At 36.3% G+C, this 25,604-nt stretch overlaps 1 protein-coding gene, 1 long non-coding RNA gene and 1 pseudogene across 7 annotated transcripts in view; 1 reads left to right on the forward strand and 2 right to left on the reverse strand.

Moving 5' to 3' along the window:
* SLC30A4 (solute carrier family 30 member 4) lies at positions 1-25,316 on the reverse strand. Of its 6 annotated transcripts, none has more exons than XM_073211757.1 (8): positions 25,248-25,316; positions 24,265-24,753; positions 17,829-17,975; positions 8,385-8,538; positions 6,744-6,942; positions 5,951-6,056; positions 5,007-5,141; positions 1-4,426 (listed from the first exon to the last, which is right to left on the reverse strand). In XM_073211757.1, the coding sequence occupies exons 2-8, from the start codon at positions 24,653-24,655 to the stop codon at positions 4,272-4,274; spliced, it is 1,287 nt and encodes a 428-aa protein (XP_073067858.1). In that variant the 5' UTR covers positions 24,656-24,753; positions 25,248-25,316; the 3' UTR covers positions 1-4,271. The 6 variants fall into 6 exon arrangements, 5 of the variants coding, with proteins under 5 accessions (XP_073067858.1, XP_017520995.1, XP_073067859.1 ...); XM_017665506.3 differs by lacking the exon at positions 25,248-25,316 and adding an exon at positions 24,864-25,152; XM_073211758.1 differs by lacking the exons at positions 8,385-8,538; positions 25,248-25,316 and adding an exon at positions 24,864-25,153 and having other exon boundaries at positions 6,744-6,868.
* The window catches only part of LOC118973112 (uncharacterized), an 89,108-nt gene that overhangs the window by 30,521 nt on the left and 32,983 nt on the right, over positions 1-25,604 (forward strand). Inside the window, exon 4 of the long non-coding RNA XR_012120684.1 lies at positions 21,009-21,078. This is a non-coding gene — a long non-coding RNA (uncharacterized lncRNA). The remainder of the gene's footprint in view (positions 1-21,008; positions 21,079-25,604) is intronic.
* Positions 24,780-25,604, reverse strand: part of LOC108400242 (large ribosomal subunit protein uL3m pseudogene) — a 15,191-nt pseudogene continuing 14,366 nt past the window's right edge.

Here is a 25,604-nt window from a genome sequence, read left to right on the forward strand (position 1 = left end):
TTTTCATTTTTTAATAAACCACATGGCAAAACAATACTTTATTTAATAAATGTATAGGAAATTACAATTTGAAAATAGCAAATACAGTACATGTACGTATACTATTCTTTGATCTTATATGACATGGACAAACCCCAGCTTCAAAGATCTTCCTAAAATCAATCATATGCAAAATACCTGGTTTCTGAAAGGACATATGGAAAGGTATATACAGTTTCTTAAATTGTGATATGGCTTACTTAGTAACACATATTTAGAGAAGCATAAGCTTTACAAATATACAGTATCTTCCAGGTACAAACCTGACACACTGGCACATTTCAATTTTGTGTTGCAGTTATTTCAGAATATACCTAATTGCAAAACTTAAATTGACACTGTCATAGATTTAACTGGGGAAGTCTCCATAAGGTTTTTCTAATCTTACCAAAAATCAGAAAATACTGGTCCTCACGAAAGATTGGAAGAATGAGTTAAACCCTTTGTAAGTGAGCATTCAATGACAGGCTGGCCTGAATGCAAACACAAAATTCAATACTGAGGAACTCTCACAATGGCTTTTTTTCTCTCTAATTTGCCTGCTCTGACCAACATCACAAAATACCCTGACTGGCAATCTATAAAACAAATCTGAAGCCCTGTCTGGCAGGATTCATATGACAGATCTGTAAGTGGGGTCTGCCAATGGTATTTGGTTAGAGAGATACTAAGTTTAATCAATTTTGGAGATCAGACTTGCCTCCCCTCAACATAGCATATATTGAGGTGTTACTATTCATTTGTGACTAATACCCAACTGGCTTATGAGCTAAGCTTGATTCAAAGACAAACTGAACCAAATGAACTGATCTTAAATCTAGGAACACATTCTCTAACTTTAATTTTCTCTATATAAGGTACAGTCAACAGCAAAACTGCCTAAAACCTTATTCTAAAGGGGCTTAAATCTGTAAGAGCATCTCATTTGTTACAGTGAACCAATTAATATAAATGCATAAAAAGATAATCTTAATTAATTGTGCTTGTTTCAGAAGTGAATGATGATCTCTTCCCAAGTAGTGAGAGTGGTTGTTTGGGAAACACAACCCAGTCTTATTAGTGATAATCTTCACTTAGGGTTCACTTGTGGTCCATTTCTATCACATTTACTCTATCAAGTTCAGGGGGGAGAGAAATCTGAATCAGATGTTAAAAAAAAAAAAGGTTCTTCCCCACCTAGAGACACATTTATAAGTGGTGCTTTGTCTCTGAAAGTTGGTGTTTCCTCATTATCAAATGTAAGGGAAGCTCATGTGTCTGATCTTGCCTGTGACTATTCTGGGAAAATTCTATTAAAGATAAACATAGTCAGTGTGGACCCCTGGATTCAAGAGACAGAACCAGAACACTGAGATTCCTAAGAGTAGGAAACTCAGCTTCAGAAAATGGAAATAAAGCACCCAAAGTTGAAAAGAAAACAGTAAAATAAATCCATTGAATTGGCAAACAATACAGATGGGAGCTACAAGTTGTGAAAATCTGGGCCCAACAATACACAAGGCATAGCTAATGGAAAATGTATGAAGGAATTCCAGTCGCTTCTGGTTCTGCATTTCAAAGCCCTCTGAAATATGCCTTATTCAACTACATTCACCACATTATATTTCTAAGGCAGCATGGTCATTAATAAAACAATAGGTCTTTTCCTAAAGTAAATCAAAACACTGCATCTGGCCAGAGTTCTGAACACACAGGTTTATGTACAAAAATAACTCTGATTATTTGCAAATGTTAATTAAAATACATCACACTGAAGAACTGCCCAGTTTTTATGTTATGATCTGTTGTCCCAGTGCAAAATTTAGAACGCTAGGTGTTTATGCAAATAGCCACCATTCTTCATGGGACAATGGGGAGCTCGCTGAGAGCTGGCTGACTGTGCCTTTTGGTTGCAGCTCAGCAGGTGAAGGACAGACCCAATGCTGTGTCAGAAGCTATGCAGTCCCTGATCCTATCTGCTAAGTTCACATACTTCTCTGTGGGTTTAAGTTACAAAAAGTTGCAACTAGCTTTCAATTCTCCATCTCACAGAATCAGTAAAGTACCAGTACAAAATCTGTAGTCCTTGCCTCAAAAAAACAAAACACAGGAAACTTTATATGTACCTCACTTTCAGCAGAACACGATCATTAAGATTAACAAAAGTTTTCAGTGTTTCTGCATTTTACAAAAGCATCCTTTTCAGTCCTCAAGTGGATTTTAGACTCTTATCAAATAACCTTTCAAGGAACACGTTGATACAAAAAAATCAGACATACTTATTTAAGAAAAAGGAAAATTTGCAAGAAACAAGCTCGGTAGATATGGGAAATAATGACAAATATGGGAAAGTCCATTAGCATATAATGCACATTCTTTTCCTTTCTCTTGCTAGGTATCCAAAGTCCATAAATGTCCAGCTGTCCACTGAAATGCTTCTCATGTATCCTTACTTGCCTTCTATATCTAAGAATATTTTGATTTAAACAGTATATATACTCAAAAATTTGAAAAATTCAAATCATTATTTTAAATGGATTTACAATAAGAATCCCATAAATTTTCAATTCAATCAAACAAACCTGGGTTTTGTAAGGTACCATTAACTCTCATGAACCCTTTTATTGGATACCATCAACTCTTAACAATCTTTTAGGTAAGTCCAAGTTTTATTTTAGGTTTACTTGAAAGAAAGATGAAATGTTTTTCCTTCATTTTTTGGATATCATTCATTTTTATTATAAGTCATCTGCATGCCTATCTGGGATTTCAATTCACAACTTGTCTGGTACATTGTTACTCTACTCTGATTCTCTGAGGAGCCCAAGAAACATATTCACTCTTGGTTAAGAAATTGTCCGTGTTGAAAATGGATTTCTAATATGTATAAAAATCTCAAAACCAACAGTTGCAAAATGAAATTAATATTCATAGGTGCCTCTTTAATACAACTGTTACCACTTACACTGCATTTGGTTTGAAATGTTTTTGCTTAGTCTTCCTACACAGATTTAATGTCTATCCCTATTCCTGTGCTTGACAACATACACACACACGGTCAAAAACCCTTGAAATTTTTGTTTTATCTGAGTAATATCTTCCCCCATCTCTCTGGGCATTTCTGCTATGGTATTATTGGAAAAGCTCAAAATTTTATCTTAGGGCTTTTGGAATCCACAGAGAATCCCTAACCCATATCATCAAACAGAAATACTCTCTGGAAGAATGTGGTTAATCTACATGTGGAAATTGAGTATTACAAACTGACTTTGCTCTCCAGAGTTTTATCCTGAAAGGGCATTTTGGAGGAGGGAAGCAAGTAGCATGCAAACTTTCTGTACAAGATGTAAGGTAGTTCTTAAAAGGACAGAGTATCATTATTTACATTTTGCTGTCTCTTGCTGTTCTTAAGAGAATTCCATGAACAATATAAGTGATTCCAAGAAGACTTATATCAAAACTATACCCCATCCTTGCTCTTATTTTGTTTTAAATTATCAATATAACTTGAATTTAAGATTATTTTCCATTCAGAATAATATTGAAAATAGTTCCTAAATAATTTAATGACAGTGGTCTCAACATGTAAAGATTTGGTGTTGATAAGATTATAAGTAACCAAAAACATGAACTTTGAGATTCAAAACCCTGTAACATCTGGAAAAAGTTGCTTATAAGGTATAACTATAACAATAACTTGAAGACTTATTTGTGAAATAAAAGATTTCTGAAACACTTAGGAATACATGCTCATTCCACTCTCTGGATAATTACTAGTACTTTCTGAAATCTGTTAAGAAATATTTTCTGTAAAAAGAGAGAGAGCTGGGTGTCAAATTCCAGAAGCTGGGTGTCAAGATTACATAATTTAAAAATTCAGTTTTTCGGCACTGGCTTGATATAAAATGGTCTTTAAAAAGGATTTTTAAATGCAAATACTGAATTCTTGATGCTTCCTTTAGGACATGTACTAATAATTAGTGTGGTCTTGGATTGTCTTCTGTGAGGTATCTGCAGAGTCACGTCTCATTCTGTAAATAGTATTTTGGAAGTATCTTCATCTAAAAATAATGAAGTCTCATTTACCATTAACAGAAATTAGCACTGCCAGGCTAGAGTGACTGTTTTGAGAGACTGGTACTTGTATGAACACAGCTGTCAGGGATTCCATTTTCTAATGTAGGTGTGCATTTATTGCTCTCAAGTCTTTGATGCAGGATAAATAAGGCAGTAGTTTCCCAAGCTAGATAAAATTAGGGACTGGAACTCTGACAATTTGCACAAGTTCTGTCCACGTCTTGCCTGTAACTCTGTAGCTGAATAGTACATTTATACATGCCAAATGTGTTCAATAATAAATGCTTTGCTTTGGACTGTACTTCCTCCCATTTAGATGAACTTCCAGGAACTGCAATGTCAAGAAAACATTGTTACTATTCATCATACAGTTACACATTAGTGAATAAGACACAGGGGAAAAAACAACCTTAATATACTGTGAACATACTTTTATTAGTTTGATTTCTACCTTCTTGAAGCCATTCTGTTCAAAAGTATGTCAGTTTACAAAGCTAGAATGGCTTCTCATTATCCCAGTCTCTTCAGGCCACTCTCAGGTAAAGAAATACTAGACATTAATGACAAGTCTTTCATCTTTTGCAATTTCTTAATAAATGATATGCATGTATTATTCTGATAAATAAAAACCTATGAAATGATTTAAAGAAATAAAAACCCAAGTTTAGCTTATCCTTTTCATGGTAAATATACTTAATGCCTTTAATCTGAAGGTCAAATCAATTTATGTCTCATTTCAAAGAGATAAAAAATTATTATTCTGCTACAAAAACTGACCTGCAATTCACCTTCTGAAGAGCCTGACCCTTCCCTTAAAACAAATCTAAGTCTTCCTACTTAATTATAAGCACAGATGTTTAATTCCAAAGATAGAAGTTCACCAACCCCAACATTTACCGTCAGCAACATACTTAGCTGTATGTGTACTATGGCAGTAGGTTTTCCTGAAGTCAGAGACCAGATATTTAAATCTTCCACTGAATATACATCTTCAATTTTCATCAAGGCTTCTTTGATATAGTCTACATTTAAATGGCTTGGTACACCTATTCAGAATATATCACCTGTAAGTAAAGTTTACTTTGGGAAAAAAGTTATACATTATTGATAGGACTTTTTTTTTTCTTCAAAGAAACCAACGGTTTTACCAAATTTAGTTAACATGAACACTTTGAAACATCTTAGTACTTTAAGATAAACCATGCACACATATAGCAGGATACATATAAGAGGTTAATAACTACTTATAAAAAAGTTCATTCTCATAAGAAGAAATTTAATCAAACCAAATTGTTATTTATTTTAACAAATAAGCTAGGACAGGCAAAAAAAGAAAAAGGAAGGAAAGAAAGGAATGTCCAGCCATGAAAAACCTGTTGGGAACTTACACTTACATGCTTATACATACATAATATTGATAAGGCAAGGATGTTGGAAATATAACAAATTAACAAGTTAAATGGGAATTAAGGAATTCATAACTTACTAAATATAACTGCATTAGGAATCAAGAGAGTTGCGTTCTTGTCCTAGCTCCACAGTTTAGTAGCAGCAAAACCTTAATCAAGTTATGTCACCTCTCTGAACCTCAATTTTCTTGTTGGTAATTTGGGGATATAATTTCTGCATTACCTACTTTTCGTAGCTATTATAAGAATCAAGTGGGTAACAGATGGTAGAAGGCCATCTGTGTAATTATGTATGTTATATACATGTAAGGTGGAGTTGCTATAGCCTGGTAAGCACCGGTAAAGAAGGGGAAGAGACGTGGGTCCTGCTCCAGAGTGTGCCCTTCCACCCCCAATCTGATTTAGGGAGGTAATAAACCCAGAATGGGGTATTAGTGATATCTTACCTTCTAGGATTATAACTATTGTGTCCCATATGATGCGAAATGTTGTAAAAGCCACAAGTAATGAAAATACATATGTACAGATGGGATCAGCAATCTTATATTCGGGCTGAAAGGTGATAAAATTGTGTGATTAAATATGGACAGACATAAAAAAAAGGAAGACATACTCTTCCTCCTGTTCTTTATCTTTCTTTAGAAGGACTAGAGGATACCTTTAAAATTTAGATATTGCAATTAAGAAACACCTTCACTTTTTCCTAGATTTTTAAACGTCTTTCCTCATGAGACTTATTTCTAGAACTTTAATTATTGTCTTTTCCTCTGTACCATCTCTAAATCTTCCACCCAGAACCATAGAATATCAGAGTTGGAAGGAGTTTTAGCAGCCACATATCTGGTCTAAGCCCCTCATATTAAAGAGGAGGGTGCTCAAGTTTACAGAGATGAGGGACTTGCTGAAGGTCAAAGTACTAATGGCAGAGCCAAGCCTAGAACCCAGATTGCTGTCTTTCTAGTCCGGTGCACATTCCAGTACCTCACATTTCGGTGATAGGGCTTTTGAGTTCTCCAGTGAGGGCCCTACCAAAGCTAACTATAGATACTATACTGTGAAATGATACTCTTGTATTTAGTGCTAGCAAAAGAGCTACACTGATGACGCAACTAAGCTTGCCTAAATGAAAAATGAGTAAGACTGGCATTGCCTCCAATACACTGATAGGAGACAATCAGCTTTAGTTTTAATGTTGAAATTAAATATATTTTAAAATAGAAATAGTAGCAAAAATATTACCTTGAATCGTATAATGTATGCGGCTATTAGCACCCCAATGCTCTGTACCAAATCCCCCAAGGCATGTACAAATGCAGCTCTCACTGCCAGGCTATCCTGCCCATGGCTGCGTTCACACCCAGAACCTGTGGTAGGAGAATTTGAAGGCAGGGAGTGGGAATGGGTGTGATGACCAGCCTGGTTCAACAGAAACCCCATTCTGTTAAAAATAAAAGAAAACATTATTATTTTTCCTAATACTATTGATAAAAAATATTTGCTGCTAATCAGACACTAATGAGGCAACATGGAACTCATTAATTTAATAAATATTGCAGCACCTATTATTATGTATCAGGCACTCTTCTAGGTGCTGGGGTCAAAACAATGACCAAGCAGACACACTCCCTATTCCCACGGAGCTTATGTTCCAGTAAGGAAGGCAGATAAGTAAACAAATAAATATATAATACAATGTCAGGCAATGTGAATGCTTTGAAGAAAAGTAAAGCATTGCAAGAGGATGGAGAGTGGTCAGAGGGGGCCTCTCTCAGATCCCATCTGTGCAGAGACTTGAATGAAGTCAGAAAGCAAGTAGTGGTGGAAGAGTGTTCTAGGCAGAAAGAACAAAGATCCTTAGATGAAAATGTGCTCTTTGTCCTTAAAAAAACCAAGACAGCCATTGTGGCTTGCACAAAATGAGCCAGAGTGCCAGAAGATGCGTTGGTGAGGCACACAGGGTCTTATGGTAAGGACTTCTGATTTTATTCTAAGTGTGAATGGAAGCCACTAAGGCAGGGACTAGCAGACCATGGTCTACCACTGCCTCTTTTGTAAATCAAGTTTTGCTGGGTCACAGCCATGCTCATTTGTTTATTACTGAATGTGGCTACTTTTGTTCTATAACAGCAAAGCTGAATAGCTGTAGAAGAGACTGTGTGGCTCTCAAAGCCTAAATTATTTTCACTATATGGCCCTTTACAGAAAAAGTTTGCTGACCTCTGGTCCAAATGATTAAGGATGTTACTTAAAACTACTTTTTAGTTTTTAGGAAAAAAAGTTGGTAGTTAAAAACAGATCTCATTCACACAGAAGTATTGAAAAATAGAAGTTAAATTAAAAAAATTAACTTATCTTACTTATATTCCTGATAGTTAAACTGCAGTATACCTGAGCAAACTAATGAGGAATTTATATTCATGAAAGTTTTATTAATATTATAAGAAAATTAACATGTTATATAATTTTTAAATATACAAAATTTTACAAAATTTAATAAAATATACAAAATATACTGCACATTACTGAATGCATACATAATAGTCTCTAGGTTCACAGTACCTGAAAATATTAATGGGAAAACAAGATAGAATGTATAATATACATTTTATTATACATTTGTCCAAACCTACAGAATGTACAACACCTAGAGTGAACCTCACTGTAAACTATGGACTTTGGATAACGACTTATCAACATAGGGTCATCATCTGTAACAAATATACCACTCTGGCTGAGGATGTTAATAATGGGGGAAGCTATGCATGTGTAGGGGCAGGGGGGGTATGGAAAATCTCTATACCTTCTGCTCAGTACTGCTGTGAACCTAAAACCACTCTAAAAAATAAAGATTATTAAAAACATTTTAAGAACAGAGCTTACATTATGTTAACTGCAACTCCAACAGCTGCAGTAATAAGCATTACGTCTCCATTTATTTCATATTTCAAATAGATAGTTCTCTGGACAGCTTCATAGAGGAGGAATCCCATAAGTACATACACCAACAGTACACTAATCATAGCTGACAAAACCTCTGGAGGGAAAAAAATAAAAAACAAATATTTTCAGCAAGGTTGATATACTTCATACAAACTAAATATTGTACAATCTTTTATTTCTATCTTTTCTCTAAGAAGATAAAAGCACTGTATCATTTCTGTCATGCTAGTTTCCTTATTTAAAGTGCTTAGTAGTTTGATCTGGATCCCCCAGTAGCTTACTCCCTTCATCTCCCCACCTCATCTCCCAACCTTCCCCTCATCTCTTTAGGGTCAAATTGTGAATATACTGAACATACACTTGAAAAAAATGAAAAACTAAGAAAAAATGTTGTAACATATACAACCACACACTAATTTTCTAGTAGAAGAGTGCACTCACAAATCAATAACAAAGTGAACAACCTGTATGAAAAATGGGTAAAGGACACAATAGTAATACACAGAAAGTAAAAGAAATGGCCAATTTATCCCAATCAAGCATAATACAAGAAATTCAAATAGGAATACAATTCCTTTTGGACCCTTGCTAAATTGGCAAAGATTAAGTTTGATAATAGCCAGAGTTAGCTAAGATACAGTGGTGGAAGTATCAAATGTAACTGTCTTTTTTGGAGAGCAGTTAGTAAAACTAATCAAAATTTAAAATGTACATATTCCTTGATTCTAGGAATCTATCAGAAACACATTCATATGTATGCAAAGATATTTTCAAGGTTTGTCACTATAGCTTTGTGTGTATTATCAAAAAAGACCTAGAAACATCTTAAATGTCCTCTAATGAGGAACTTAACGAATACATTATGATATGTACATATAATGGGATATCATATAGACACATTAAAAAAAGGAAAAAAAGAAAAACAAATATGAGGCAAATTGATAATTACAAGAAAGTATTACATCTGGGAGGTGGAACTAGGAGCTTAGGGAATTTATTTTTCACTTTATTCTTTTCAGTAAGTAATGTTTGAAATGTTTAAGTTTTATCAGCAAACATGTATTACTTTCCACTAAAGAAAAACACTTTAAGGCATGCAAATATTCATGAATGCACTTTGACCCAGGAATTTCCTTTCTAGGGATAATATACACATTCATGCCGATTGAGCTGCACATGTGCAAAATGAGGCATGTATGGAGCTATTCATCAAACATTGTATATAAGAGCAAACAACTGAAAACAGTAAACTGATTAGTAGGGGCCTTATGCAATATTATGCAGTTGTTAAAAAAAAAGAAGGCTCTGCCTTATAAGGAGTAATTTCCGAGACACATGTTATGTGAAGAAAGCAAAGTACACAACAGTCTGTATGGTATGTCACCATTTGTGTGAAAAAGAAAAAGAACATATAAATAATGATCTATACTTGCAATCTGTGGAAGGGTACACAAAATTACTGATTTAAAAAATGGATAGGAGAATGGGTGGCTGCGAGACAGGGATAACTTTGAGCTGTATATGTTTTTATACCATATGAATTGTCTACCACTATAAAGTAGGAATAACTTTGTATCTTTCCAAATAACAAAAAAATAGGGAAATGTGAAGTACATTTTAAAATAATTATACTTTCTATATAATTTATTGTATAAAACAAGTATTGACACTCTAAACAATGAAAGTACTTTTAAAGAGAAATTTTCCTTTAGAGAAACCAGACATTACTCCTATTAAGCATTAAAACAATCAGGAAAAATGTTACCTGGGTCAACTCATTGCTCAAAGGTTTCAAGCAGTCCAAGTATATTGGACTTTGATACATTTTTATTCCAACTCATAAATTACAACAGAAAATTTAGTAGTTATAAACTGTTTCCTGAAGACATCTCACTAAATGTAGCCAAATTCTAATAAAATACTGTGTATTAACAGAACAAATGTTGGCATGAGACAATCAATGTACAATTCCTGTTCAAAATCACGGCACACCCCTGCCTGATGTACTGATCATTATACTTCAAAAGAAACACAGGGCTGAAAAAGAGAGAAAAGATCAACTGAAATATACAAAGCTGTGGAGAGACTTCCATATTAAGTCCAGACTCTAAGCTCCATGAGGATACGACCAAGTTACATTCCACGTTACACTTACAGCACTCAGTAACTTATAGATGAATTTGTAGAATGAAGTTAGTTGGGTTGAGCAAGGGAAGTTGATAAAAGGCTATATAATTAAGAAGATTAAGCTAATGAATAGTAAGTTATTTACTGCATCTCAAAATCAAGACGTAAATAGGTTAAAAGAAAATAATTAAAACAAATACAAGACAGAATACACATGGAATTTCTTATAACTGCTAGTGGTAAAGTACACATATAGAAATAATGTGAATAATTAAAAATAGTTTAAATTATAAAATCTTATGTACTAGTGTTAGCCTCCTTATTTTACTCACAAAGAGAAGTTTTAATTCTCTTTAAAATTAGTATTTTAAAAATACGAATCAATCCTCAAGCTCTTCTACAAAGAAAAAGGAAAGAAAGAATTTTGTGTGTCAAGGTTGAAGCTAGCAATTAGGCCACCATAGTCTTTAAGGTGTCTTAATCAAATTTTTAATATGAATTATAAAGCAATATACTTTACATTTATAAAGCTCTATAACTATACAAGTTAATGACATAGGGATGTGACTGCTTATGAAAATCTAAAATCAATTATTAAAAATTCTTTCAAAACCTCCTATAATTAGGTTGACCATACTAGGTTGACCAATTAGGTTGGACATTCAGTTTTCCCTGAATAGTCACAATTTATGCCTGTTGTCCTGACATATTATTAAAAGCTCCCCATTTCATTTTCAAAGTATCCTGGTTTAGATAATAAATTATACAGTGAATGTAGCAGGTATGCCAGATAAAATAGTGGATATCCAGTTCAATATGCATTTCAGATAAAAAATTTTTAATTTAAGTATCTCCCATGCAATATTTCAGACATACTATGCAGTCTGCAAGAGTGAGTGTGTGTGTGTGTGTGTGTGCACATGCATGCACTAAATCTGGCAACCCCACATCCCAATTATAAGTTTCCTAAACACTTACAGTTATCTTTTTGTGAACTCTCATATTAGGCAAAACCACATTTAAAATAAAGTAAAATTAAAGTCAAACTAAAGCAGAAACGGACTTCTTTGGCAAGGAGTATTCCTACCCTTAGAACATCTGCTAGGCTGCTGCAGCCTGTAGTGAAAGCTCAGTTTTCTACATCAGTCTTCACTCCTGTACAGAGCATAAAAGGGATCCCAGTGCCTACCTACAGTTAAGAGTAATGGAATTTAATGGGCTCCTAAAAATTCCCAAAATGACATATTAGGATACTGCTATCAATGAAATCCCTTTTCCAGCAATTAATAAGAAATGTGCCTCATGTCTAGTTCCCTTGGTGTAAAGCAAAGACATTCATCTGTTATTTTTAATTCTAATTAACTGTCAAAATGTCTTCAAGACAGAATACTCATAAATTCAAAGGAAAAAAGAGAAAACTTAAAGTAGATTTTTAGGGCTGAGATTTGTAATTGAGAAGTATAAGGGACAGATAATACTGTATGGCTAAAATTCCAAATAGTGGTAAAATGATCATTTATTCTGATAAACAAAAAGTTCTTTCACTGTGAATAAATTAAACTTTGGTGAAATATCATGAATAGGACTAATTAGTGTTACAATTTTTTTCATAGTAATTTTAACATGATGGAATGCAGATAAACATGGCAAGATATTTTTTTCCCTACAAATTATTAAGAGAGAGGGAAGCTTTCCATCATTAACCACATTACGACTTGTCCAAACTTCTCATTCTTGCTCTGGGTTGGTTTCTTGTCACAAAATATTCAATAAAGTTTTTCAAGACTAAAGGAATGCATGATACGGATTTTTCATTTTCTAAAGGAGGTCAAGGAACTTTCACAATTGAAACCCTAGATTTCAGTGAACGTTACTACCCCATTAATTTCAGGTAAATTTGACTAAATGGAAATTTAGCATAAATGAAAAACTCTTGAAAGAGATTTTATGGAAATTGTAGAGAACCTATTATTACAGTACTTCTAACACATTTTGCTACTTTACACACAAATAATTAAATCACTCCACCTGGCTGAACTGTATGTAGCATTGGAGGAGGGAGTTAAGATGAGTGAGTATGTGTTTTTTGTTATAACATCACTTGGGTCTTTTCATTCAGCTGAAATATAAACAAATAAGATCAATGATCTAATAAAAACCAAAATACACTCTGAATTTCACATAAGAATAAACATCTTTGGTTTGAATGGTTAATAAATGGTAAAATAAAAAATTTAACAGGAGAAAATAGATTATCAAATACTCTATAAAATATGAAAACTGTTTATTGCACATTTTAACACATCTATAAATTGCCAAAACTAGAGGTTTTCAAGGTTCAATGAGAAACATTGAGTCCTTCTCAGTCCTCCTCTGTTATTCTCCATCATAGTACATCATTCTTTTTTTTCATAGCATGTAATAGTTTATGATGATGCTGTATTTATGTAGATATTTACTGCCTGTATCCCCACCCTGTACTATTATCCATTCAGTCAACAGGTAACTACTGAGCAACAGTTTGCTTCAACTATGTAAATTACACTCAACCAAGAATATTTGCTTTTTTATGAGTGCTGCCTAGATTTAACATTGGCCTATTGTTAACTGTTAACTTTACTAATGCTATGATGTCAATAATGAGTGTATTTCTCTTACGTAACACTTGTCTTTCTATCATCTCAAAGAACTATATATAGCAAACATCTAAAGACAGGTTTCAGAGGTCTATAAAAATGAGTAGGAGAGTGGAGACGTATTTTCTCTAGTACTTTAATGCTATGTCTCTTTTCTGCCTTCTTCCAATAGATGATAGGAAGGAAATAGGAGGAAAATCAGTGGGCTGTACTGGATGTGCCTAGGACTTCCAGACTAGTATTTGTATTTCAACTCATTCAATTTGTATTTTCAACTTAGTCTACTGCACTCAGGCTAAGGACATCATATAGGATTTTCAGTGGCCACCAGAATGCCAAACTAAACTGCAAAGTATATATTTCAATCCTCTCACCTCCTATTCTGAATAACCTCCAATTTCCTGCCTTCTTACCACTTTCTCCACCCCCATACCCAAGGTAAGCAGTACTGTCAAGTGGACTTGTGGCTATCCAGTGCTGACCACCTCACTCATATCTTCCTTCTGCCTCACTAAAATGCCCATTTCTAGGAAGTATCTATTCTTTTCATATAGATGTTCATGTGATATAAATTAATTCTATGATGTGAATAATTAGTAGGCATAACTCTTGTCAGGGATGGAAAGAAGTTGTTAAAATGAATCACTAACTAGGGAGAAGAGATTATGTTTTTTGGCTGCATGTATCGAGGAAGAGATTTTTTAGCTGAATACTTTCTGCCCCTTTTGCATGAGGGGAAAAAATAATAACCTACATAGAATTAGCATTATAATCACATATCTGCCTCAGGACAACCATCATGTAACCATACTGGCCAAACTGTCTTTGGTTCAGAACTGAGATCTGTACTTTTACTAGCTATATGAACTTTTGGACAGCGATTTAGTCTAAGTACCAGCTTTTTTCTGTAAAATAGGGATGTATTGCAGAACTGTAAAAAATACTTAAATAAGGTAGTGAGGTATAAGTACCTAACATGGTACCTGGCAGAGAGTATATTCTCAGTTAATTAGTTTTAGTCTTCTCCTTCCCTCTTCTACCTGCTCGTATATCCTCTTACCCAGCCTTCTCATATTTCTCAAAATGGTCCATGTTCTAGAACTGTAAAAGTGGTAAGTAGCAAAACAGACAAATAAGACCAGCCCCTGACTAAGACAGGAAGAGGAAACTCCCTTCTGACTAATTTTTTAAGTCAGAAGCAACCGTAAGTTAGGCTTTACCACCCAGCCATGTTATGGATCAAATATATTTTTATTGACTATTTTGTGAACATGACCACAGTTTCAGGATTACAGATACATGTTTTTAAGTCCCAATATTTTAGTCTCAAAATTTCAAAAATATCACTACTCCCAGTTTGGATATTGGTTTAACTTACCCTAAGCACAGGTGATTTGAGGATCATGAGGTTTACTAACTTATCTGTTTCACAGATGTCATATCCTTATTTACTCAGCCTGAATATGCAATAGGAAAGCCTAATAATTCAATCAATAATCTCTCATACAGTACTTACTAGTGCCAGACACACAGAGTTAATATTATCTGTTCCTGTCCCTACTTAACTCATGGTCTAAAAGGAGACACAGTTTTATAAGAATAGCTTTAAAAATATGATATATGCTTTTAGGCATGTATAAAATATTACGAGGAAGCAAAAAGGAAATGAATTTGGGAATGATACCAATATCTTGCTATCATTCACAGACACAGACCTCTAGGTCCAGAACTGGGTATACAGTATGCTGCCTTTTGCAGAAGAGAAGGTGGCAGAGAGTTGGGTATGAACATATATGAAAAATATATAAAGTAAGGTGGAAGGTATAATATACATGTGTTTCCTTATACTTTCAAAAGGAGAGCCTAAAAGGATAGTTCAGAAACTAATTAAAATGGTTACTAAAAGGAAGTAGAGTGGGAGGTTGGGTTGGAGGGGACAGAAAGAAAGCAAGACATCTCTGAGTAAATCTTTATTTTAAAATCATTTTTGACTTTTGCAACATAGATTTTACATATTTACAAAATAAGTCAACAAAAAAACAACCCCTCCCTGCCTTGATATCAAAACAAAACAAAATTGAACAACAGTAACAAATCAGAAGTTTCTTAGGGGGATTCCTTCTGCAGTGTTCTCCAGGATCTAAATCCCCAGGTCTTGGTATTGGAGGTCACAGACACATTATTTCAATGTGTCCAATGTAAACATACCTTTCCCCATAAAACTTTGCAAAACTTTATGAGATTATGCATGAAGCAGTGGTATTTTGTGGAATGTAGGAGTCACTGCTTTGCTTTATAGCTTTGGTCAGCTCTACTCATCTTGGCTGTCTTTTTAATCGTCCCCAAGTCACAGTCAGTTTTTCTCTCATTGTTTCTACCATTATTCAAAGAGCTGAGTAAGTGAAATAAATTCTTTATCTAGATATATTGTTAGGATATTTTGGAGCACAAAGAAGAGAAAGATCCCTAGAGGCCCTTCCAGTGTGAAGGGTTGAGCCCTCACAATTCAGTGGCTTCTAGTATATGCATAAAGCTGTGCAATGACCACTATTATCTAACTCCTGAACATGCTCATCTCCACAAAAAGAAGCCCTATACCCATTAAGCAGTCACTCCTTTTGCTTGTTCTTTTTGGAGGTTCTTAACAGTACAAATTTGGACCTCCTAAATTGTTCTTTTATAATTTTTAATTTTTTCCTCTTTTTAAATTTTTTTGTTCTATATTCTGGGAGACTTTCTTGATTATATTTTCTGGCCCTTCTACTGAAAAACATTATTGTTAATTTCAGCAATAATATTTCGATTCCAAAGATTTTTTTGTTTCTTTTAAAAAATATTCTACTGTTTTATTGTTCTACTATATTAATAATTCAAAACATTTTTTTCTGTTCCTTAAGACTTCTCTTTTCCCTCCAGGACTAATTTTTCTGTTAGTTTTGTTCATTTTCTTTCATGCTGTTGGTTTTTCTCATTTTCTGAAAGATCCTTGGTTCTCCATTCACACTTAGGGCAGAAGGACAGCGGAAATTACTGTAAAAAGGAAATGCTGGAAGGATAAGCCATAAACTAATTAAAGTGGTTACTAGTAAGGGGTGTAGGGCAGGGCAGACTAGGACAATTGCATTACTTAAGGATAAGTAGGTGAGGAACTGAGCTATTAGGCTGCAGAACCCTGAACTGTAATATGAAAAAGGATTATTTTGGAGCACCAACATCCATATGAGAAGCCTCAGCTTTCCCCATTTTGTTTCAATTTCTTTCTAAAACAATTATCTGGTATTTTCCATGAAGGAAAACGTAGGCTGCCTGAGTGCAGGCAGGGGTAGGAAGGAAGGTAGGGTCACCGTGGACGAGTCGGAATAGTTTTCCATTTACAGTCATTCAATTACTCCTCCCTGCTTTCAGCCCCAGTTCCCACTCCTGCTCATGTGTCACGGACCCTTCTTTGGTGATCTGCTGGGTGGCTCCAGTTCCTATCTCAGTGTACTCCAGGCTGCAGCCTCCTGGCTTGTGTCTTCCTTCAACTCCCTTCTGTTTACTCTCCAACTTCCAGAAATTGCTGGAAATGTCTTGTTTATTGGTGACTCAACTATCTGCTTCTCTTTGTTGTTTTGGTACTTTTTATTTCAATGGACACTCAGGAGAGTAGGAGTAAAACGCTGAGATTTTAACCTCTCTTAATTAAATATTAGAATTTGTTCAAAATAGGAAAATAAAAAGAAGTGCATTGTTAAAAAAATCAATGACACTTTTTAAAATATGGTAAAGACGACTTTGTTCAAGGAGGGAAGCTATCAAGATAGGTATAGGGGCCACTGCAATGGAATTTTGCAGGGGAGAGAGAGATTGGGCTCAACTCTGAAAACTGCATGCGCAAGTGGGAATATACAGCCAAGAAGCAGGGTGCGAGTCAGCAGATGGCAAACTACTAAGAGGAAACTTCAGGGTTAAGGAGGATTCTGACTAAGCTGACCTAATAGAATCCTTGCTGAAGACAGAAAAGGATGAAGAGACATCACCTGGGGAGTGACCCAGCAGATATTGGGGAGGGGAAGCAGTTCCTATTAAATTTAGCAGGGTTCTTGCTAAAATGCACAGATGGGCTTGGGAGAAGGTTCAGGAGACTGACTAAATTTCGGTCAAGTAAAGAAATCTGTCAACATTTACAGGATTATGTTGATTCAATGACTGAAATGAAGGTCAGCTACAGAGTATATGTTATACTTATTAGAGTAATGCTTAAACTCTGGGCTACAGTAGCTTTGGATGGACTACCAGAAGTGAAAGAAAGAAGCTGATCCTCATTCATGAATTAAACCCATGTGATTTTGCTAGTTTCAATAAAATGAAGGAAAACTTTTTTCTGATAACATCTTCAGGACATAGGGAACAACATTTGAAGATTAATGACTACCATATAATTTCATATGTGTAAACTGTTTGGCTGACTAGGCTGAATGTACCCTGGAAGATATGTATCTGAATAAATCTTGTTCATTTATTTTCACTTGCTTTGTGCAAACAGGCTATCACCAAAAATATTTCAGTTAATCAAAGGCTACAGTTCATTGTGGTTTTACTATAAAATTTGATAAACTCAAAGAAACTCCCAGTTACCTACCTAATCGATGAAATCCAAAGGTGAATCTTTTGGTTGGTGACTTTGAAGAGAGCCACAAAGCAAGTAAGGTCAGGATGATGGCACTGAGGTCAGTTAACATATGAAGAGCATCTGTCATGATTGCTAGGCTATTTGCAATGTATCCACCTTAAAGTAAGGGTGAGAGGGAAGAAGGAATAAATTAATTAAAATAAATATTAAAAAATGTAACATCCTACAAAATATTAACTTCTCTCTTAATCTTTACCTTATAAAAATTAAATCAAGGGTATCCTGAAATTTTATGAAAACATTACAGATGTGCACATATCTTTCTTGTGATAATATTCATTTATGTGAACAGATTCTCTGAGGAGTTAATGACCTTAAAAAGCTGAGCACTAAACTGGGGGATAACACATAAACAAATATTTTGTTTTAGCACTTCAGCTTTTGTGCTGAATTCTATTTGACAGTGAAATTAATAAACACAATGTCTAAATATGACAACAAAGCTGAAGAAAAGGTAGGTATTCACTTGTTTGGGAGGCTTTGAACATAAAATTGTACTGAAGAAATTCATAAAATGTACATTAGTTAAAAATAAAAAGATAAAAATTAGTTGATACACTTGGATATAGATAACAATGTCTCCTAATAGATAAAAGGTGGTATTTAGAATATAATTTTTTTATATTGACTTCTCAGGTATTTATTTCTCTCTCTCTGTATATATTTCATGTGTGTGTACATATTTCCATAAGGTTAACCAATTTTCCTAGCACCATCCCTGAATAGGCTTTTTATAATACAGAGTATTCAAACTTTTATGTTTGTCACAGTTTCCTGGAAGGCTTTTTAAACTACAGACTGTTTGACTCAACACCCAGAATTTCTAATTGAGTAGGCCTCTATGGGGCCTTAGAATTTACCTTTCCAACATGTTCCCATGTGATGTTGATAGCCTTGGGACACACTTTGAGAATCAACTGTTCTGTGAAGCAGAACTTCCTCTGGCTGTTGTGACATAAGTGTGTTGGTACCCCTATTCTTGGGATAGATGCACAGAGCCAGGAGTGGCATAAGAACTGGGGCTGGTGATCTTGTAGTCACATCCATTTAGGTCAGTGTGCTCTATACAAATATCATTTTTTACAATGTATTCCCTTACATGAAAAAGCTGGAAATCACTGAGAGAAAATACAGCTTGGTGAATCATAACATGGGGCTTTGGAATCTCAGAAACCCTGAGCAAGTTACTTAACATTTTTGAGTCTTAGTTTATTCATCTATAAAATGAGGATAGGTTAAAGCCACACTGTCCATAAGAACTATCTATTTCAATAGGATCTATCTGTGCTGTCCAAAAGAGCAGCCACTAGTCACATGTAGCTTTTGAACACATGAAATATGCTTAGTGCAATTGGGGAATTTAATTAATTTTAGTTAATCTAAATTTAAGGAGCCACATGTTGGTGATCATCAGCAGAAACAGCAGAGTAAGGACCCCTGAAAAATATCCTCCATCAAAGCAATGAACATAGGCAAAAACTGTCCAAATTAGTTTTCTGGAACTCTGAAAATTAACCAAAGGATGATACAAGTGGTATTTATTCAAGGAAAATGGCTAAATCTTGGTAAGAACAGTGAGCTCTGTGGTGTTTTTGCTTGCTTTATTCCTATCTCCCCATCTCCAAGTCTGCAGAAGCCTCAAAAACCAACAGCAGCAATCAAGTGAAAACTTCAGCCTGGCAGGTACAGCAAGGGATAAAATGCAGGTTGGAATCCCTTGAAAGCCCCATTTCTAAAGAACTGTCATTAAATGACCTGTCTGGTTGCTCACTGGGACATCAAACTTGCAAGGCTGTTTTTATTTGACTTACTTGGAGTTCTGCCCTGTGCAAACCCCAGGGAGTATTTCTCAAAAACAACTACAGGCAATTGTTTAATACCGCAGCTTCCTGAGGCAATAAGTTACAATATTTTTCCTGTGTTCTGAAACTTTACAATGATGAACCTTGATGTGGGTTTACTTTTACCTGGTTTGCTAGGCTTATGTTGTCTTTCAATCTAGAAATGTAAAACACATACCCTTTGGTTCTTGGAAAATTTCTTAAACTATGTTGAATTCTTTCCTTCTGCTTTCTCTATTCCTCAAACACCTATTATTTGGTGTTTGGACTGATACACTAATTTTCTTGTCTTTTTTCTCCTATTACCCATTTCTATTTTCTGCTCTACTCTGTGAGAGATTACCTTAATTCATCTTCTAACTTTTCTATGGAGTTAAAAAAATTGTTTAGTATTTTTATTGTTGAAAGCTCTTTTCTTTACCCTGAAAATTTTTTTAAAGCAGCCTGTTCTTGTTTTGTAAATACATCATTTTGTCTCTGCAGATACTAATTGTATTATTATATTATTATATCTCACAGGCTTTTAAACAGGTTTTAACTAGTTTGCCTTATTTAACATTCTTTACCCACACTTCTGGGGGTACCTGTTGATACAAATTCTGGGCCTACTTAGGATTCTCTAGTGTCTTAGTTCTCAGTTGTGGTCCTCAGATCAACAATATCAGCATCTCCTGGGAACTTGTCAGAAATGCAAATTCTCAGGTCCTCTCACCGATGTTTAATTAGAAACTCTGGCCCAACAAATTGTGTATTAATAAGTTCCTAGGTGTTTCTGATGCATCAGTGTAGACTAGGTTGGTTCTTGGTTTTTCCCCACTACTTGCTAGAAGTTGGCTTTCTTGAGTCTTATTAAAAGTCAGTTACCTGTTTTATCTGTTTCCTTTTTAGTTTCTCAAATTTGTATTGCTATTGTCTCCTCTCCAGTTCTCCCCATCTGTGTGGAGATAACTATATATAGAGAGATCTGTATGTATATGTAACATATGTATGTATGTGTATATATATATATATACACACACACACAAACACATATATATATATATAAATCCTTTTACTGTAGTTTAAGAGAGAATTTAGGAGAGACACAATCAGATGCATGAGTTCATTTGTCATTTTTCCTGGAAGACTGTTTGCATTCATTCTTCAAGGTTTTTCATTCCCAATAAAAATGCAGTTATTACTCAATAACTCTGTTAATAAATCCAAAGGACATTTTAATTCTCATCTCATTAGACCTCTCAGCAGCTTCAGCTTACTTATTTCCACTTTGAAATATTCTCTTTTATAGGATTCTGGGATACCTGTTTGCCTTCCGCATGACTTCTAAAGTGGAGTTCCTCAAGACTTGGGCTCTCTAGGTAATTTTTTGCCATTCCTATGTTATTACTTAATGTATTTCTCTCTACCTTGACCTCCCTTCTGAAGTAGAGACTCATATGTAACAACTCACTGGACATCTTTGCTTGACTATTTAACATACATATGATTATTAACATGTCTAAAACAACCCTTGAGCCCATGCCTAAATCCTGATCTGCATTTTCTCCTGCTTCATAAGTGACATACATTTCTATATACTCAGATACTTAGGTGAGAAACTTCAGAATCATTCCTGATACTGTTCTGCCATCAACCCCCCACATCCAAACCAGTAGGGAATTACCTTTAGAAGTATTCCCTTTTCAGTATTACCTTTAGAAGGTATCTTGACCAGTACATTTTTCTCCATCCACTCTAGTCCAAACCAAAATAATTTCTTGTCTGGACCTCTGCAATAATTTACTTGATTCTGTTTGTATACCCTACAATCCATTCTCCACATAATACCCAGAGTAATCTTTCAAAAAGATAAATCCTATTATGTCACTCTCTGCTTAAAAGCCTTTGAGGGCTTCCCATTATACTTAGAACTTAAAACTACATTCATTTAATCTGGTCTATCAGCACCTGCACGTCCTGGTCCCCCTGCTCTTTTTTACCTCTTAGCACATTCCAGCCAACCTAGCCTTCTTTTTGGGTCCTTTTAGAGGACTGAAGGTTCAAGACCTTTGTACTGCTGTTCTCTTCACTTGGAAAACTCACTCATTCCCTTTGCTTAATTCCTACTACTCTTTTTTCAGTTTAACTGTACTGGGTCACACATAAACTATGTTCCGCTGGTTACTATGTCTTATAGTACCTTGCTTGGTTTTTTCTTCTTAGCAGGTAAGACCATTTGAATTTTAAATTTGTGTTTTTTTAACATCTTTAAAAAGATGTTTATTTGTTAACATATTTTTCATTAGATTAAATACTTCAGGTATTAGGGATAATAATAGTTCTGTTTTCTATTGTAAATCCAGAACACAAAGCACAGTGCCTACAATAATATGAAGTACTCAAAAAATGCTGGCTGAATGGAAAGATGGAGAGAATGGAAGTTGTTTAAGGTCTCAGAGGAAGTTAGTGTCAAAGCTGAGATTCAAAATCAAGTCTCCTTCAGATCTTTAAATTACTTCATTTTAGAGAATTACTCCACACTTCCTACATTAGATACTTTATTTCTAAGTGCTTTTGACATACTTTAATAAGTGCTCTACTGTATACAATTCTGTGTAACATTCTGAATAATATTGTTAATGCCTATCTTAAGTGCTAGCATCTCCATATTATTTAACAAACTTTTTTCATATTTTAAAATAAAGTCAGTATTTGAAAACTACTGTGGCTTTCACAAAATAACATTTACCGAATAAGTCAGGACAATTATATCTTAATTTTTACATAGGCAAAATAAGCTAAATTAATTTTAAGGGGAAAATTGTGATTAATGTGATTTTTACTTCAAATATTAAATATCTTCAACAATCACTAAGGCTGAATGACTCAATATTCTAGCTGTGTGACTTTGGGCCAGTTATTAAAGTGTAGTCTGCTGAGACCATACCTTATCTGGCCATAGCTTCCCTCCCGTCTTTCAATTTCTTTATAGCTTAAGCATTTATAATTCTCTAACACAATAAAAATTAATTCAGTGAAAATTTATTGTATGTCCACTCTGTGAAAGTCATTGTTCCAGGTGCTGGGAATTCAGCTTATACTTCTGTGGAGGAAGACAGACATTAAACATGTAAATATATGAATAAGATTATCTCAGATGCTTTTAAAGTTGGGGAGAGAACAGGGGAGAAGAGAGGTTTAGTCAATCAGTAAACGTCTCTGAGGTATCTTCTGAGATGAGACATGAATGATAAGAAGCCAGCCCAGAGATGATTTGGGAAAAGGCAGTCCATGTAAAGCAGTTTTTTCAAACTGCAGGCCCTGACCTATTTGTGGACCATGAAATCAGTTAAGTGGGCTGGACCATAATTGAAAAAATATTAGAACCCATCCCATGAAATAACACTTGTTTCAGTTATACATACATTTATACATGTGTGTATGTGTGCATACATACATATGCACGTATGCCTACATGAGTCACAATGTTAAGTGTACTTCTTACTACAGTGAGGTCAAAAAGTTTGAAAGCTACAGAGGTAGAGGGAGCAACCAGTCTGAAGGCCGTAAGAGCAAGAAAGAACTTTGAGTTGTAGGGAGCAAGAAGGCTAGGATGACCAAAGTGAGCACTGGGGAGGAGTGGCATGAAATGAGGTAGGAAATGTATATAATTTTCTTGCATATAACCGCCAGCCAGCATCTTAAATCTGGATCCTCACCTCTGTTCTCATCATGATTCATCTTGAAGAGCCAACATGGGAGAGTGATCTCCTTGCTTTAAATGTCACTTTTAAACTATCACTAAGAGAAATTAGCAGTTACACTAAAGTGACTGTGAAATTAATCTCCAAAGTAAGAATGTATTACTTGAATAATTTAAAAAGTGAAAAATAAAACCAAGTTTGTAAGTCCTGGGGGAGCCCTGTGGTTCTTTTCAGATCTTCCTTACAGTGAAAAGTTTTATGGTTAGTTGGTAGTATTTAATGTGCAAATCTCTTAGAAATCCAAAGGGAAGTAGTAATAGAGACCACTTAAAACGTAGAGGAAAAAGTCAAGAGACTGGGACTGCTGATGCGGCTCTTCCATTAATCAACCTAAGTGTCCTCGCAACTTATTTAAACTCTCTGGACCCTCAGATTTCTTATGTGTGAAAAAGGAGTGGGAGTAGGTGGTCAGTAAGGTCCCTTAATATGGTAAAATTTTATGATTCTAAGTAGTTTAAGAATCACTTACTATTTAAAACGTTGCAAAAATTAACCTGGTGTTTTGCTCAGTTTCTTTTTCTTACAAGAGGAAGTTACATGATGTACAATGAACATAATGTTCTTAACTTTACAATAGGCGCTACAATGGAGCACGAGAAGAAAGTCAATTCTGGAAATTTATATTGTATTTAGGTTAATCTGCACTTTGGAACCGTGCTGCCTTTTCACATCACGAGATTAGTGTCTTGATAAGTAACAAGCTTCCTAAAGAAACTTTAGACCTCAAATCACGTGTAACTAAAGTTTTATAAAGATTCTCCAGGCAAGGTACATGGAAAGTGAGTTGGCAACACAACTCACCTACAAGTTCTCCGATCATGAAAAGCAAGTAAAGAACAGCAGCAATGGTGAGTCTGGTTTTCACCTTTCTCTGCTCCAGTAACTCCCTCGCTTTGCTGCAGTTGTCACAGGGGTCCACCTTCAAACTCAGCTGACTGTTGCTCAAAGGTAAGTCCTGGTCCAGTAAGGAGTCATCGTCGGCCTGGAGGGCCAGCTGCGCCCCGTTAATAGGCCTTTCCGGGGTTTCGGAACCATCATCGGCCACCACGACTCGAAGTTTGTTAAACCGAGACAGCCTCTCGTTCCCAGGCTCGTCCGAGAAGTCAAAGGCGCTGGTGTCATTTAAAAACAGCGGCGCATCATCCTTCCTCAGCAGAGCTGTGAGGCGCTTCCACGCGCCGGATCCGGCCATGGCAGAGGCGGAGCGGCTCGGCGCAGGCGGACAGCCCGCGGCTCCTACTTCACCGGGGCGCCGGCTCCCGAGGGCGCTGCCGCGCGTCCCTCCCCATCCTGTGGAAAACGAAACGCGTTATACATTAAAGGCACCCCGACGCTGCCCACAAGTTGCGAAGCCCCGGGGGCGGCGAGGGCGCCGGGCTGGCAGGGGGCAGCAGGTCTACCTGGGGCGCTGCCGCAGGGCGGCCGCTCATCTCCCAGCCCCGGTGACTCGCATAGCTCGGCCCAGGGCCGCGGGGAAGCCGGGCGGGCCTCACGCCTGCCGCGCTAGCAGCTGCAGGCCGACTCCGCGGGTCTGACAGGTTCGGGGCTAGACGCCCACGGCCGCCGCCCCTCCCCGCCCTGCGCGAGGCCACGCGTGCGCCGGAGCGGCCGCGGGAGAGGCGAGCGAGGGAGGGTCGGCACGGGCACGCGCAGGCCGCGGCGCAGAGCTGTGGCGCCGGCGGGGGGCGGAGCGGGGCGGGGTCGCGGGCTGCGGCCTCGCCCCGCCCCTCGCCCCCAGCCGGCCGCTGGGCCCTCCGGCCAGCCCGAGCACGAGGAGCGCTTACCGCGGGAGCTCTGTGCTGCGGTTAAGAGGCGTGAGCTGATGGAGCCGGGCTCCGTGGGCGTAGTGGGTATTCGAACGGGGCTGGGCGTCGCTGCTGGATTTCGCTCCACAGGAGGATGGCCTTGGATTTGGGATCGGGATGTTGGTTGCGGATGCTCCGCAGAAAACGAATTTAGCGGTTGCTAAGGGAAACGCCAAGCGCATTTTCTCTCCTCGAGTTGAAGCCTCTCTGGCAAGTTGGCAAAATTTGCTGCACAGGCAGGTCAACTTGGAGAGGGCATGGTTTATGGTCGTCAGCAGTTCTGTGTCCGCCTTTATTTTTACTGTTGTTTTTCAGCAAATATGTGTTGTCCTCTGT

This window comes from Manis javanica, chromosome 8 (assembly GCF_040802235.1).
Source record: "Manis javanica isolate MJ-LG chromosome 8, MJ_LKY, whole genome shotgun sequence".
Classification (NCBI taxonomy): Eukaryota; Metazoa; Chordata; class Mammalia; order Pholidota; family Manidae; genus Manis; species Manis javanica.